The sequence below is a fragment of the Anabrus simplex genome, chromosome 12, assembly GCF_040414725.1.
Source record: "Anabrus simplex isolate iqAnaSimp1 chromosome 12, ASM4041472v1, whole genome shotgun sequence".
Classification (NCBI taxonomy): Eukaryota; Metazoa; Arthropoda; class Insecta; order Orthoptera; family Tettigoniidae; genus Anabrus; species Anabrus simplex.
The window spans coordinates 18,155,435-18,172,648 of record NC_090276.1 but is presented as its reverse complement, the minus strand read 5'-3'; the positions used below and the strand labels follow the sequence as shown (position 1 = coordinate 18,172,648).

Below are 17,214 nucleotides of genomic sequence, written 5' to 3'. Positions count from 1 at the left end.
CAGATCTATGAAAGTAACAAAATTGCTTGTATTCTGCATTAATTCACTTTCTACGTATTTGAAACTGTCCAAAATTTCAAGGCTTTGACCACCAATTTTCACAACGCCTTTTCCTTGTCTTTCTCCTCTTGATATCACCATGATTTTACTTCTCTCTGCGCTAATTTTCATACCATACTTCTCAATTTTCTCGTTCAGTCCACCAAGTTGTTCCTGTACTGCTTTGCTGTTTCTTCCCCAGATCACAATATCTTCTGCAAATAGTAATAACTCCATCTCTGTATTTCCATATGCTTCCTTTGTCTCCTTTACAATTTTGATCATAACAATTAGAAACAAAAGATGTGACAGCACACGCCCATAGAAGTCAAATTTCATTTCTAAACCATTTTGTCTTTCCAACTGGAGCCTGCATACTGCTGATGCAGTAGTTGTACATTGCTTGCACCATTTCTACAGTTTGTGTACCCAGTCTCTTTTTGACCAGGGTTTCCCAAACCTTCTTCCTGGGAACACCATCGACGCCTTTGTTACATCTATGAATGCCCTGACCAGATCCTTTCCATATTCCCAATTCCTTTCCATTAATTGTCTCATGCTGAAGATTGGATCCACTGCAGATCTTCCACTTCTAAAGCCATACTGTTCCTCTTGCAATTCTCCTTCTACCTTTGTTCTCATTCTCCCCTTTTCCAGCATTTTTGCCATTTATGATAAGAGTGCAATTCCTATATAGTTATCACACACTTTTTGTCCCCCTCCTTAGAGAATGGTATTACATTACATTACATTACATTACATTACATCTTTATTACCCCACCATAGTTACAAACCATCGGTATAAGGAAATAAAGAAAATAGTGCATGGCTAGACTAACTGCCTAACTACAGCTAAATCTATAACTAATTTAATCTGAATCTTCTATGTCTAAATTATAATCTATTAATCTACTCTGTGGCATCCCACACATGCACGGATCTCCAGCACCACATGTAAAATACTAACTTAACTACAATTTCACCCCTAACTAAATCTACTAAGCTGCCTCCAACATGGGCAGATGACAAGTCCACATATCAGGGCACCCCCTACATCTACACTAACATCCTAACTAGGTATTCTACTGCCTAAAACTAATTTAAAAGAACTGGCTGGTCACGGTATCTCCGTGGTAAGGAAAACTGCCCGTCCAGCCCGTGACACCACTCCCAGCCACACCTCATGGGTCAGATGTCTTCCCCACCGACAACTAGCTGACAATGTGTTTTCCTCCCATTCTTTGCGCGGCAGATCACAGGAGGCGGAAGCCAATCCATCATGTGACCAGTCGCGTTCTTATCTACTGTCCAGCCTATTGTATACGAGTTGCCTTTCTTTCACATTGCCAGCACCCATCCTTGCTCCTCCTGTTTCCCCATGTGTGGACATGCTTAATCTTTTTAACCTTGGGGTGGGTCAGTCCCACCCCACCCTTTCACCTCTTATACCTCCTGCTCCCCATCCCATATCTTCTAGCCTGCTCTTTCTCACTTACATCATACACTTCTTCTACCTTATTTACATCTTGTTCTCTATAATCCACACACTAATTGTTAAATTTCTTAAACTCTGCCATAAATTTAATATTTATACACCTTTTTACATCTGCTCTCTAAGCCTCCATCTCCTTTTACAAAGTCTTTCACATCCCCCCCGCTCAAAATATTACTGCTAGACACTTAATCCATTCTATTATCAATATTACAAATCTTTTCTTATAATATCTACCTTGTATAAATATAACACTCATTCTACTGACTATCATCTTGCTCAGTGCGTATCACCATTCCTCTGGGCAAGACTTTTACCAATATATACAAATCTCTTCTTATTGTATCTACATTACGGTATATATAATGTAACACATTCGTCTAAATCTTACTACCTCTTTCTCTGAAGACTTCATTTCCATATTCAACTCACTAATTCGCCTATCTCCTATCTTCCTCGCATCTCCCCCTGCTTCTCACATCTCCTATCCCCTTTTCTAAACATAACTCCAGCTCTCCCTTCTCCTTCTTTCCTTCCTCTTATCCCTATCTTGTCTCTCTCTTTTTATTGCCCCATTTTCGCTCTCACCATTCTACCGATAATTCCCTCAATTTCTTTAAAAATCTGGTTCTAACCGCATTTTAATATTTTGATATATTTGTTCCTCTCTCCCACTCTCTACACAACCATGCTGTCATCTTATAACTCTTTTCTACTTTTTCTATCTCTTTCTAATTCAGTTTGACTTGACTTATTTGACCTAATTCCTCTCGTTCCCACTGGAACATAGGGCATCTGTGAAACATCTCTATTGTGGTCGTCGACTTGCCAAGGCTTTAACTTCCTTCCAAGTCTTCCCTGCTTCAAGAGCCTTCTCCTCTACAGTCCTCTTCCAGGTCTTCCTAGGACGACCTCTCCTCCGTGCCCCTTGCGGATTCCATTCCAATGCTGTGCGTTCTATAGATCTCGCTGGCTTCCTCCAAGTATGACCTATCCATTTCCATTTCCTCCTCTTGATTTCCACTGTGACTAGAACTTGGTTTGTTGTTCTCCATAGCTCGTCATTGATATAATTTCAGGCCGTCTGATGTTTATGATGCACTGTAAGCAACGGTTTATAAATGTCTGCAAGAGATTAGTGATAGTTCATGTAACCTTCCAAGTTTCACAAGCATATAGAAGGACTGATTTAACATTTGTATTGAAAATTTTTATTTTCGTTTTCCTTGAAATGTTGTTATTCTTCCATACTGTATACAGCTGCATGAAGGCTCCATTTGCTTTCCTTATTCTGGCTCCACATCCTCTTCCGCCCCTCCTTCTCTTGTCACTACACTTCCCAGGTAGGTAAATGTTTTAACCTCTTCAATCTCTTCTCCTGCCACAAACAATCTTTCATCAATTTTAGCATTTACTCTCATCTCCTTGGTCTTGACAACATTTATATTGTGTCCTGCAGCCTCTGCTTCCTTCCGTAATCCTTCTAACTTGTGTTTCATATCACTAATTCTTGAAGACAAAAATCATCTGCAAATCCTAAATCTTCCAGTCTTTCCCCCATTCCCCATTGTATTCCTCTTTTCCTTCCACCCAACATATTTCTCATAACATTATCGAGCACCACTAAAAAGATTGTTAGTGAAAGAACGCATCCCTGACGAACTCCACTTGTGACATACACATAATCTGAGAGTTTTCCCTCATGTACTACTCTACATCTATACCCTTCATACATTGCCTTCATGAGATTCAAGATCTTATCCGGTACTCCATATTTCCCAAGGTCTTCCACATTACAGTCCTATTTACTGAATCAAACACTCTTTTGAAGTCTATGAATGTCAAGTACAATGTGGCCTGCCATTCATTACTTTGCTCTAGAATTATTCTTAGCATAAGACAGCTACTATGGGATAAACATGTACCACTCAAAACCAAGATGACACTGTATAAATCATACTACACCCCTATCCTCAAATACAGCCTGGAAACCGCTACATTAACAAGAAAAGACAACTCGAAACTTCAAGCAGCAGAAATGAAGTTCCTACGCACAATGATCCAGAAGACCAGGAGGGATAAAATCCGGAATGAAAAAGTCAGAGAAGACGTAGGACTAGAAGACTCCTTACACCAGAAGATCCAAAAGGCAAGACTGAAGTGGTTTGGTCATGTGAAAAGAATGAGTGCCAACAGGTCTGCAAGAGAGGAGTATGAAATAGAAATCAGGGGAAAGAGACCAGTGGGTAGACCTAGAGAAAAATTGACAGACTTAGTGAAGAAGGATGTAGAGGAGAGAGATCAGGATTGGGAATGGATTGTGAACGAAGAATGGTTCATGGACAGAACAAAATGGAAGGGGCTCGTATACCACACCTGGGAAACTGGAGTTGGTCAACGATAATGATGATGTATTGATTAGATCAACGCAGCTGCGTTGTCTACGGAAACCAGCTTGTTCTTTTCGAAGACGCTGCTCAATTGAGTCCTTCGCTCTGTTTAGAATTATTCTAGAGAGAATTTTACTTGGTATGCTCAGTAGTGTTATTCCTCTCCAATTCTTACACACTGTGGTGTCACCTTTTTGGGGGAGTTTCACGATCAAGCCCTCTTTTCAAACAGCTGGAATTTTCTCTTCTTTCCATATTTTCCCCAGTAATGGTAGCAGCAAATTAATGGTGGCCTCTTCACCCACTTTTAGGATTTCTGGATCTATATTATCTATACCTGCTGCTTTACCATTCTTTAATTGTTTCAATGCTAACCTAACTTCATGCCTTGTTGGGGGATCTAGCTTGAGTCTTCACTATCTAAGCCTTCATTTACTTCTTGAATTTCCTGCTCATTCCCATCATCTTTGTTTAAAATTTCTGAAAAATACTCTTGCCATCTTCTCAATTGTTCTTCTTGTGATAACAGCATATTTCCTTGCTTATCCCTCACTGGTTTACTCTTCGTATAACCTCCTCTTGACAACTTCCTTGTAATAGTATAGAGTTGTTTCATATCACTCTTTTTCTCAGCTTCCTCTGCGATTTGTGCCTGCTGGTCAATCCATCTTCTTTTATCGCTTCTCACACTCCTTTTAACCATTTTATCAATTTCTGAATATTTCCTTTGGGCTTCTGACTTCTGCTGTCTTGTTCTGCTTTGGTTTACTAAAGCTTTTGCCTCTTTTTGTTTTTCAATTAAATCCCATGTTTCTTCAGACATCCAGTATTTCTGTTGATTGCTTCTATAACCAATTACTTTTTCACACGTTTGTATGTAAGTGTTCTTAACATTTTCCCAAGTTCTTTCCACATTCAACTCTTCCTCTTTTTCGAGATTTGAAAGGACTTCAAACCGATTTTTCAACTCCAGACTAAATTCTTTCCTCCTCTTTTCACTGTTTTCTTGTTGCAAACTTCTTTGATGCAGCCTTTATTTTCAATTTGAACTCGGCTACTACTAGATGATCACTACCAACATCAGCTCCACTTCTATTCCTCACATCTGTCAATGATCTTCTAAATTTCTTGCTAATAGCTACATGGTCGATCTGATTTTCTATTTTGTGATCTGGCGATACCTATTTAACCTTATGACACCTTTTGTGGGGAAAGATTGTCCCTCCAATCACCATTCCCTGGCTGGCACACAAATTTACTCATCTTTCTCCATTATCATTCATTTCATCTAATCCATGTTTCCCTATCACATGCTCTGGTCCCTCATTATTTGATCCAATCTTCGCATTCATATCACCCATAATTTAAAAAAAAAAAATTGACAATATCTCTTTTATTTATATTCTTCATAGTTTCATTCAACTGATGATAAAATTGATCCTTCATGTTGGCATCCTTCTGTTGGTGCGTAACAAATTACTATTGTTACATTTCAAATTTTACCTTGAAATCTAGCTGTCATCATTCTGTCTGAGAAGGGACTCCATTCAATTAAACTGTTCTTGGATGTCCTATTTAGCAACATACCCACTCCATTTCTCCATTCAGCATCCTCCCCAGACTGTCCAGAATAAATAAATGCATTCCCATTTTGCGTCATGATCTCTCCAAAATCGCATCACCTCACTTCACTTAAACCAAGAATTTCCAAGCCATAATTTTGCATCTCTTTCTCAACCTGCCTGTCAAAGTTCTAACATTCCAACAACCAAGATCCCTCTTCACCACAAGGCAATGGTTTCCACTTCAACCCCAAGGGAAAAGGGTTGCCTCGCCTGCCAGATTTGCTGTTCCAAAGGTCTCCTTCTCCGCCGCATCTGCCATTGAGGACTTTACCAGAGCCTCATTAGCCGTCACTTTTCAGGGTTCTTGAAGGGCCTTCACAGCTACCATAGCGGTCCTGGGGCACACATAGTCCCCGCTGTACATCACCCCTACTTCGTGCCGTTGCCCACCTCCCACGACGTGGATGAGGGGTTGGACTTATGGGAGGCTTCTTATTCAGCACTTCCTTTTTAATCTCCTCTATGGCTCTGCATTGGTTAAATATCTGCAGGTCCGACCAACACAAAATACATCTATCCTTATTTTTTCATCCTACCCACCCCCTGTTTTTCGGAACTACCATTACCCATTATCCCTTCTGCCCTCAAATTCGGTTCTCGGGTTTGTTGTTTCCACCAATTTGTTTAATACTGATAGCGAGTTTCTCTCCCTACATTCCATTATTAAACTCTGTCTTTCTATATCTGATACTCTCCCCTTTGCCCTTTTCCATGCTCATTCTTTCCTCTCCCGCCATCCCGTACACCCTAACTCCCCTAAACCTAAATTTTGTAATTTTTTTTTTTACGCTTATTCACCCAGTATTCTTCGTTCTCCATACTTTTCTGGAACCTATACACATCTGGTAGTAATTTCCCTCCCTTCCCTTCTAATCTTATCTAATACTTCATCACCCTCTTAGCTATTGTAATTTCCATCGATTCTTTACATACTAATCTAGCTCCCACATTTGCAGCACAGTCTGGAACACCCATCATAATCTTACTAAATTTTGCCACCACTTGGTTTAGTTCCTTCCTACCCTCCTCCAATCCCCATACTTCTACCCCAAATAGCATTTTGCTTTTTACCAGTGATTGGAACACCATTTTCTGAATTGTGTACTTTATACCTGGGAATTTATTTTCTAATACCCCCACTGCTGCAAGTGCTCCCCTTCCCTTTAATTTGGCCCTCCTACAGTGCTCTTTCCATGATCCATTATTCCTAATTAATACACCTAAATACTCAATTTTTTTCCCAGGTCTGATTTCTTCCTGCTCTACCATCCAAACTTTCTTTTCTTTCCTGGCTTTCCTTTTCCTACACACCATTATCTGCATCTTCCTTACATTTACTCTAAGTGACCATCTTCTAGTATATTCAACAACCTCACCTAACCCTCTTTGCAACCCACTTGCTGTTAGCACCAAGATCAATAGATCATCTGCAAATAGCAGGCCCGGTACCTCCCGCTTCCCTATCCAAGGACATTGCCACCTCTCTCCTCCACGTCTCTCTATAATATTATTTATAAACAATAAAAATAATATCGGTGACAGTTTACAACCTTGTCTCACTCCCCTCTTCAACTCAATGCACTTACTCAACCCTCCCCCTGTAATTTAATCATCACTAGTACTTTCTCATATATTCCTTTTATCGCCGCCCTCATTTTCCTCCTTTCCTTTTCTCCCTTAATCTAGTAAATAGCGCCTCCCAACTCACTGCATCAAAGGCTTTTTCTAAATCAATCACTGCTACATATAATCTCATCCCTGCTATCCTCACATACTTCGTGATCAAAGTATCCAAAATCCACACATTATCCACCGTGTTCCTCCCTTTCCTAAACCCATTCTGATACTCCGATATCCTCCCATACTTCTCTGTCCAATTTTAAATCCTATTGCCTAAGATCCCTGTTTACACCTTCGACGAGTCCAGGAGTGTTATTCCTCTATAATTATTAGGATCACTTCTAACCCCTTTATTATTATAAATTGGACATGATACCCCTTTTCTCCACTCACTAGGAAATTTTGCCGTTTCCAACATCCTGTGAAAAAATTTAACCATCACCTTCAACATAGTTTCATTTGCCCCCACTTCCTTCCATACCCTGTTCGTAATACCATTCACACCACCTGCTGCATTTGTTCTTGCTTTACTTAACACCCTAATTACTTCCTGGCTTGTTATCTCATCTAATATCTGTATTCCTACTTCTAGTTCTCTTACAATATATATCTTGCCCATTTCCCCAGACCAGTTTTCTCCTCCCAAAAGACCTCTAAAATATCCTACCCACTCATTTACCCCTATATTTGTTTCCTTCCCCATTGGTCTCGTTCGCTGCATCTTATTTATAGATTCCCAAATCCTCTCAAATCTCTTCTCTTTGCAATATCCATTCATTCTTCCTGCTTCAGACTCTTTTTTTTTTTCTCATTCAGTAACTTAGAGCTGTCATTACAACCTCTTGTTTCCTCCTACACTCTTCATCAAAACACCCCCCATGACTCTGTTATAATTTCTCCCTTCTCTTGCTTTCACTTTCTTTCCCACCCTCCATACTGGGAAATCTATTAGTTTTAGAACCTTAAAGATGTCATTTCCTTCCAACGCCCTTTCAATTTCTACCCCTAAAATATCTCCCCTCTCTTTTAGTTCTAGTCTCGTTTTCTCTTTCTTAGTATCATTCCAGATATACCTCCATCCCTCCTTATTATACCCCACACTTTTTTCTACCCCTCTCCTCTCATCATCATCCTCACCTCTTAGTTTTATCTTAATGGGCATGTGTTCTATTGCCCCACATTTTGCCACCTCAAAATTTATCATTCTCCTTAAAGCTGTCTCCGTGCTTACTCCTATATCTACTACACTCCCTCCATTCGATGTGATGTACGTCAGTTCTCCCTTACTATCTCCCTCCATCCACCCGTTTAAAATATATAAATTTTCTATAGCACATAACTCTAACCACCTTACTCCATAACTATTGATACCTTTGTCTTTACTCCTCCTTCTGTACCCTCTCACTTGGTATCCTCTCTCCCATAATCTGGTACTCTATTGGTCACTCTTGCATTCCAATCCCCCTTAAAATCATTCCATCTTCCACATACATCCCCTTAATTTAGTTTATTTCTTCAATCAGTTCCTGAAAAAAAAAATTTATTTGCATAAACTGAATCCTTAGGATGATTATATAATAGAGCCAAATTGCCTTCTTTGCATCACTTCCCATTTTAATTCTAAACCACACCACCCCCTCTACCTTACTGTATCCTCTCTACCCTCCCCGCTATCTCATTTTTTATTAAAACTGTTATCCCGCCTGGGTTTCTTCCCATCCTCCCCATTTTTTTTCTTATCACGCTGACTACTCTATACCGTCCCATTTAATTTCTACCCCTTTCCCTAACCACGTCTCCACTAAGGCAATTATCTCAAACTCCTTTACTAATTCCTCAATTTCTTTATTCCCTAGCTCCCCCATCAACCCCTCAATATTCCACAACCCTATCGTCATATCTAGTTATTTATTCCCTCCCCCTCCCTGCTTCTGTATTTCTCCACTTCCACCCCTACTTCTTATCACACTTCCTTGCAAGCCTTTCCCATCTCTCTCCTCTTCCTTTTCTTTCTTCTCCTCCTCTCCTTTCTCCGTAGTTGAGCATTTCTCCCCTCCCCATCAATCTTTCAAGCTTACTGATCTTCCCTTATTTAGCGCCTGTCTCCCCTCCATTTTACCTTTCACTTTCAGTATTCCCTTTACTCGGTGAGGATGAATCATTACCGTGTCTCCTATTTTCTTCCCTCACCCCTTTCACTTCACTCTGCACCACTCGCGACATATTTCTTTCTTCACTCACCTCTGAGCTGTCCTGGCTCATCAAGGTCTCTTCATTCCTGACCATCTGTTTGCTGACACTCCTATTCAGCAGTTCTCCACTTCCCGATCTTGGCGTGCTGTGGTCTTCGCTCACTTCCGCAATATCACTGTCCTCTACGTCAATGCTACTTCTCCCTCTGCCGTCAGGGTCACCTTCTGCTGATGTTGAAGTTCTTCATCCAATTTCTTTAGCCAGCCCACCACCCATATACGTGACCATCGTCAGTCTCCAACAACCAGCTGCTGCCCTCTAATATATGCCTAAAGGTCTTGCTTTTTTTGCCTCCCTTAAATGCCTGCTCAAGATTCTGTTCTTCTTGATGGTTTCCCTGCTCATCTCCCTTCTTATCCACACTTTCTCGCCTTTTAAATTACTCGCACTCCTTATCACAATGTCCGCCATCAATGTAGATAATTTCACTCTGATGGGCCTCCTTCCCTTAATTTTCCCCACACGGTGCACATAGCCTATATCAACTTCACTAAAGTTGATCTTCATCCTATTCTGAACCACTTCCATCACTTTATACACTAGTTCCACTTTAGTCTCTTTTTCCTCTTCTTGCACACCATACCCTCTTTACTAATCGCTTTATCTCTCTCAGGTCTTGCTCCAAACTTCTTACCTTCTGCTTCAATAGATCCAGCTCATCTTTATTACACCCTTCCTCTTCCATTATCTTTTTTTTTTTTTTTTTTTTTGCTAGGGGCTTTACGTCGCACCTACACAGATAGGTCTTATGGCGACGATGGGATAGGAAAGGCCTAGGAGTTGGAAGGAAGCGGCCGTGACCTTAATTAAGGTACAGCCCCAGCATTTGCCTGGTGTGAAAATGGGAAACCACGGAAAACCATCTTCAGGGTTGCCGATAGTGGGATTCGAACCTACTATCTCCCGGATGCAAGCTCACAGCCGCGCGCCTCTACGCGCACGGCCAACTCCCCCGGTCTTCCATTATCTTCCTCACATCTTGCTTAATACCCAACTTTAGGTCCTTAAACTCCTTAGGTAACTCTCGAAATATTTCTTTTATTTGCTCCGTCTGACATGCCTATCTTATCGCTTCAAAATCTTCCCGTCCAATGGAACCCACTGGACCTGGACCAGGATTTGCTTCCACTCCTCTTATTATCAACAGCACAGCCATCACCGCTGCCACCAGTAGAGCAGCCAACATCCCCCTTTTTTCTCCATTTACCTTCACTCTTCTCTCCTTTCTACTTTCCATTCCACAGTGCCAGCTCCCACTCACTCTCCTGTATTGTGCCAATGTGTTGCCCATTGCTCAGCACTCAACTCAGCACATACGCACTCCTTGCTGACTCAAACGGTATTATTATTACCTTTCCTCAGTCTTCTGGCACACATTTCTGCTTCCATATGTACTATAACAATCTGTACAACCAGTGTAGTTCAACAGGTCCAGCAGCTTTCATCATTTCCATACTACTTTCATCCATCCCTGGTGCCTTATCATTTTCTTTTTAACAATTTGCTTTACGTCATACTAACACAAATAGGTCTTATGGCGAGGGTGGTATAGGAAAGGCCAAGGAGTGGGAAGGATGTGGCCGTGGCTTTAATTAAGGTACAGCCCCAGCATTTGCCTGGTGTGAAAATGGGAAACCACAGACAACCATCTTCAGGGCTGCCGACAGTAGGTTCAAACCCATTATCTCTCAGATGCAAGTTCACACCTGCGTGCCCCTTGCCCAGTATTTTCATTTTACGGACTCCTAATTCCTCCTCTAACATTGTCAACATCTTCTAGTGTTTAGTCATCACACCTTTTTACTACCATCTCCTCTGCACAATTTCTCACATTCAGCAGTTTATGAAAATACTCCTTCCATCCTCTCTTTACTTCTTCTAGACGTGTTATCAACTCTTCATCTTCATCTTTCGTCAGCTTTGTGTAACTCTTTCTTTCCTGTTACTTCTTATAATTCCATACAGCATTCTTTTATTGCCAGCTTCATCCATTTCCATCTTTGTGTAAATTCTTCCCCAATTTCTTACATTTTCTTTAATTCGCAAGATATTTCCTTTTGCTTCCTACTTTTTAATCTCTAATTTCATTCTTTCTACGTTTTCTTCGTTTCTTTCACTGCTTCTCTCACCTTATCTTTCCACCACGGTGTCTCCTTTTCTTTCACTCCTGATGATGTTCTACCACAGGCACATTGCTCCACTTACAAATGCCTTTTTGAAGCTGGACCATTCATCGTCCACATTTCCTACTTCAGTAACTGATATGCATGTATCTCTGTCTAATTTCCTCGTCTTCTACCTTTATTCGTCCGCAGACAGATTTTACTTTCTCTATTCTAGATCTAAAAACACTTAATAATAATAATAATAATAATAATAATAATAATAATAGAAAAATTGCACACAAATGTGCATTACATTTTGGAGTAATCCAATAAGGACATTTCTCTTAGAGCATTCACTAAAATGGTATTGATCACATCGCTTATCACATAACATGCACACTCACAGTACAGATCGGTGGTGGAAGCCAGGTCGTACACACAGTCTGTAACGGAGACTGTGTGTGTATAGCCAGGCTGTTCAGAGCACTCCTTATTTCATTGTTGCGTTCAGTCCAGCTTCGATAAATCATCGCACCTGTCCGATAAAATTCCAAGGCGATTTCTGCTCGCTTCCTTTGTCTCATAAATATTACCATTTCTTAATTTACTACAGATCAGGTAGTGGACTGTATGGATCCGGTTACCCTACCCACCCATGTGAAGCAGTGATTAGCCTTATGCTTGAAGAATGTATGCATAACTGCTAATCCCTACTAGCACAGAAGTCTAGTAAATGCTCCCCACTCCTATAAGCTTCCGTAACTTCCCCACATTTATCCATCACCTTTTTGTATCATTCAATTCTATTTCCAACTTTCAGACTGAAATCGCCCATTGGTACTACCCTATACTTGTTGTTGTCCTCAACTATGATGTCACTTGTCAACTTCATCCTCATCTGCACCCTCACATGGTGAATACACAGAGACAATTCTGATTCTAATTCTTCTAACACCTAAATCTGCCCACATCATTCACTCATTTATGCCTAATAGAAACCATGTAGCATGCACTAGTATTCCTGACAAGCATCTTTTCTGTATCTTATTCAGATTAATTTTCACCCTCCTGTATATATTTTTATAAAGCAGCAATACTGTAAATACAATTTATGCATCATTACGCCACTGAGATGTGCTTCTTAATGCTGGCACTAAACTGGATTGGGTACAGGAACTGACGGTAAAGGGAAATCAGTAAGATACATAAATGGAGATCACTGTTTTATTATGGACAAATTGAACACAAATCTTGTGAATTTGCAAGGCCTGTTGTAAAATTTGGAACACGGGCAACAGAAATACCCATATGGTGTAAAATTCCCACACGGTCCAACACCTGTCTTCTGTTAAGAACTTTTTGTCAACGGTCACAGACACCCGATCTGGAGGCACTCTGCGACAGTTCAACAGCTGGGATGCATCTAGCTTTGAAGGTCTCAAAAGTTTGATATGGCAAAGCACTATGACCCAGTGCTGCTCTTAGCTCTGTATGACAATGATATTGATTTCTACCATAGAGAGCTGCAATTTTTACATATAACCACAGTTCAACTTTACTTATATTCAATTTGGAGCATGGCCAATAGCACACTAATGTTCCTGTGTGTTGTTAACTAGCCACCAATACATACAGATGCTATCTATTGGTGGCATTCAGTATAGCTGAACACATTATCAAGTGTATATACTGGACTTACCTTGCTCCCACATGTCCAGAAGATATAACACGGTTGACATTTCTTATGAAACCATCTCCATATATTAAAGGAATAAAAATATATGTAATAAACTTTTCCAGGGAAATATGATGTAAAACTTAGGCAAAAATTGAAATAATCAAGGTCTGACTGAATGAAACAAAATATTATCATGCAACATCTTCTTTCATAAAAGTTTACTTCTGTTTTATTCACAATAAATATCCTGACAATAAACACAAGTTTTTTTGTTCTTGTTGTTGTATAGTTTTGTTCATTTATACTTTTGCTCATTTCTATAGTAGTAACACAGTGTTCTCAACAGAACGACTAGCCAGGCGCTTTGCAAGTCCGTTATTACGAAGCCAAATGGTGATCTCAATCCCACACAACAGTGCAGCCAAGAGAACAAACAGATCATACAATGCTCCAATCTAGCACCTTGCACGGCCAAAAATTAAGGCAATAATTTGTTCCTTCCATCATTCTCCTTAGGTTCCTATAACTGTAAAAAAAACTCTTGTAATATTTAGGCAATGTATGAGGGTATACTTTTTTTTTTACAAATCAATAATCACAGGAATAATAATAATAATAATAATAATAATAATAATAATAATAATAATAATAATAATAATAATAATAATAATAATAATAATAATTTCTTTACACATTTGTTTCTATTCAAATCATTTTTCAATCACCTAATTATTGTAATAAATAAGTATGCTTGGTACACAGCCGTTTTATAAGATTGTACCAATTCAACTTTTCCTGATAATTTAACAAACCAAAAATTTGTACAAATGAGAGAAGATACACATTTTACAATCTGTAGAATATCAACATGATAACGGAACAAACTATATAAAAAACATTTTTTATACAAAACTGCAATAAGACAAAGCTGACAGCATCTAAAAAAGGTGTCACCTTTTCTTAAAGGTCAAAACAAGTTTTAAGTTACACATGATCATGTTTATATACCAACACAAAAGTGGGAAGGTTAGAGACTTACGGTCCCATTTTTTCCTCTTTCTTCCTTTTTTAAAAAAGTCGACTAACGTCTCACTAATGTGTAACAAATCACAATAACTGATTTTTCTTTTTTTCTCTCTTCTTTTTTTTTTTATGTAACACCAGCTCTATTATACAGATACAGTACAGTACGCGGGAAAAAAATGCTTACACGATGGAGTTATAATTACACTTCTCAGTCGAGTTCAGTCTCTTCACTTTTTCTCGGCGAAGGGTCCAGGTAGATCTTGAGTGCACGCTCTTTTCGTGGCGAGTAAGTGGAGACGGTACCCAATTTGCCCCCACGAGAGTTCTCTTTACTTGTGATTTCTCTGCGTTCTTCGTTAGTCAGCTGTTTCACCTCTTCTCTGCTATCCCTGTAAAAGCACAACACAAAATTTAAAAACAACAATCACAATTCTAAATGTCTACAAACAGTTCTTCATGTAAGGCAGGAAGTCATCGCTTTACTTCTTAAAAATACATTCAAACCTAACCATATTATTAATAACCATGGTCAGAATTTTGATGACCTCAAAATATTTATAAAAAAAAAAAAAAAAAAAAAAAAAAAAAAACACTATAAAATGACAGCTAAATTCCAGTAAAATGATCTGAAAACTTTTGAAATATTACAAATTTTAAAGGAAATTTTACAATCAATTTACTAATCTAGTTGGTATAGCCTATATTTATGTTACAGACCAGAGGTGCTAAGCTGGGCACCCGCCGAGGCTAGCCTGGCGTAAATGCGGGCAGCTTACATAACAAGCATATATCACAGCGAATTGAAGGGAAGGAGCATTGACATTCACTTGTGATTACAAAGCTCTCCTCCACTGCTCAGCGAAATCCTGATTGGGGTGCAGTACTTAAAATTAAAAAAACTGACCTTTTCAAGATATTCCTGATTGATTTATACTGCGCTCCATATAAAAAGGTAAGTTTTATTTTGTTATATTGTTTCGAAGAAAACCAACAGGTTATAATTTTTTTGTTACAATCTACAAAAAGTATAGGGTTTAAGCATACAAGCTACAATTTATAATTCCTTGGATGGACATGGCAGTATTTCCATTTAAAAAAAAAAAGTAAAATTGCAGTTCTTCATTAAGCAAAAAGTAATATAATTACATAATTCAACAAGTTTACAGCATGATTTTGCACAGTGTTGTAGTGTTACGTGACTTTCTCTGTGCACTGAATTTCTGAAAATAGTATTTAAAATTTAACAGGCGCCTGACGATAATAGCTAGCCTCTAAATGGCGAGAGGGAGATTCATCACAGGTGAGGACATAGATATTTACTATCCAAGATTAAAGTACAGTAGAGTCTCATTAATCCGAACTAATTGGGACCGGAGTCTGTTCGGATTACGAATTTTTCGGATTAACCAGAAAATATTTTCTAATAATAATGTTATTGTTTCTACGTCCCGCTAACTACTTTTACAGTTTCCAGAGATGCCTAGGTGCTGGGATTTTCTCCAACAGGAGTTCTTTTACGTGCCAGAAAATCTACCGACACAGGCTGACGTATGTGAGCACCTTCAAATACCACCGGACTGAGCCAGGATCGAAACTGCCAAGTTGGGGTCAGAAGACCAGCACCTCAACCATCTGAGGAAAATACTTTCTACAATACTGTACAGTACATACTGTAATTTAAATGTCCATTCTTTTGCAGTTACATTAATAAAATACTGTATAAAACTGCAGTAGGGTAGTTAAGAACTCGTAGAGGAGAGAACGACAATGAAAATGACATTAGCGAGAGGATGGAAGCTGACTGTCATCAATTACGAACAGACCAAGAAATTGTAGCTATGGTGGAGAAAGAATCTGGAGTTGATGAGGAACAGAGTGACGACGAAGAAGACCACAATGAACGAGTGTCACATTCAGATGTCGCGGCCGCCTTAGAACTTGCCGTACGCTACGCCGAGCAACACTCCGCTGCTATGCCCAGTGATGTGATATTTATGAGATGCTGGTTTAATACTGCATCTTCGAGTAGGTTCCAATCACTATAGCAAAAGAAACTAACAGACTTTGTAAAGATAAACGACCAGTGATTGATGGTTTATGATGTGTAATTATGTTTACATTAAGTTATTCTAGTAAAATATGGCCAATAAAATACAAGTAAATCTTCATTCTATAACATGTTCTTTCATTTCAATAAGGAGATTTTTTTAAGAAAATTGAATATTTCAGTTTGGATTAACCGGACTTTCAGATTAACGGGACTCTAGTGTACAACAACAATGTAAATGTATCTACCAGATAGATGTACAGTATGCCTTCAAATAAATAACCTAAATGATGTTATTTGCGGTAAGCATGGTTGGATTGTTGGTGGGGGATGGTGACGTAGATGTTAGGCCCCTTTAAACAACAAATATCATCATCAAATCAAATCAAAATCTATTTGCAAATGAGGTGTCTACCTCGGTAGCAAATGGTACACTAAAATACATTATTGTCAAGCACTAAATTTTAAATTAACAAGAGAATTTTTTTTTCTAGAATACAATAATATACAATTTATGCTAACAATTTTTTTCTATTAAACAAACAGATCATCCTTAATAAATTTATATTGTTTACAAAATTCTACTTATAATATCTCCTATACTTACAAACATAGTCAACTCATATACAGTATGTGGAATTACTTCAAATAATACTATGCAACTGGTATAAGATTAAAATTTACATTGCATTTACGTTTTTTTTTACCCATTTTGGATCCTAAGTAGCATAACGACCTGCTGCGTCTTAACCAGAGCCCCCTTTTGCCACCACTTTTCAGAGTTCCTGAAGGGCCTTCACAGCTACCGTAGCGGTCCCAGGGCCCTCGAAGTCCCCACTGTACTTCACCCCTACAGGCAGTCCCCTACTTTAGCTGTCCAAACTCGATGGACCAGGGGATGGAATTAATTTTTTTTTAACACACATTTTTTATTTACAA

The 17,214-nt window shown here is 39.0% G+C and overlaps 1 protein-coding gene across 12 annotated transcripts in view; it reads right to left on the bottom strand.

Moving 5' to 3' along the window:
* Positions 1-13,390: 13,390 nt before the first annotated feature.
* Positions 13,391-17,214, bottom strand: part of Usp47 (ubiquitin specific protease 47) — a 225,358-nt gene continuing 221,534 nt past the window's right edge. For 11 of the 12 annotated variants that reach the window (XM_067156578.2, XM_067156582.2, XM_067156579.2 and 8 more), the window contains one exon: positions 13,391-14,617. In XM_067156578.2, the coding sequence (XP_067012679.1) occupies positions 14,437-14,617 (181 nt within the window). In that variant the 3' untranslated portion in view covers positions 13,391-14,436. The remainder of the gene's footprint in view (positions 14,618-17,214) is intronic. The other variant, XM_067156574.2, reaches the window with a different exon arrangement.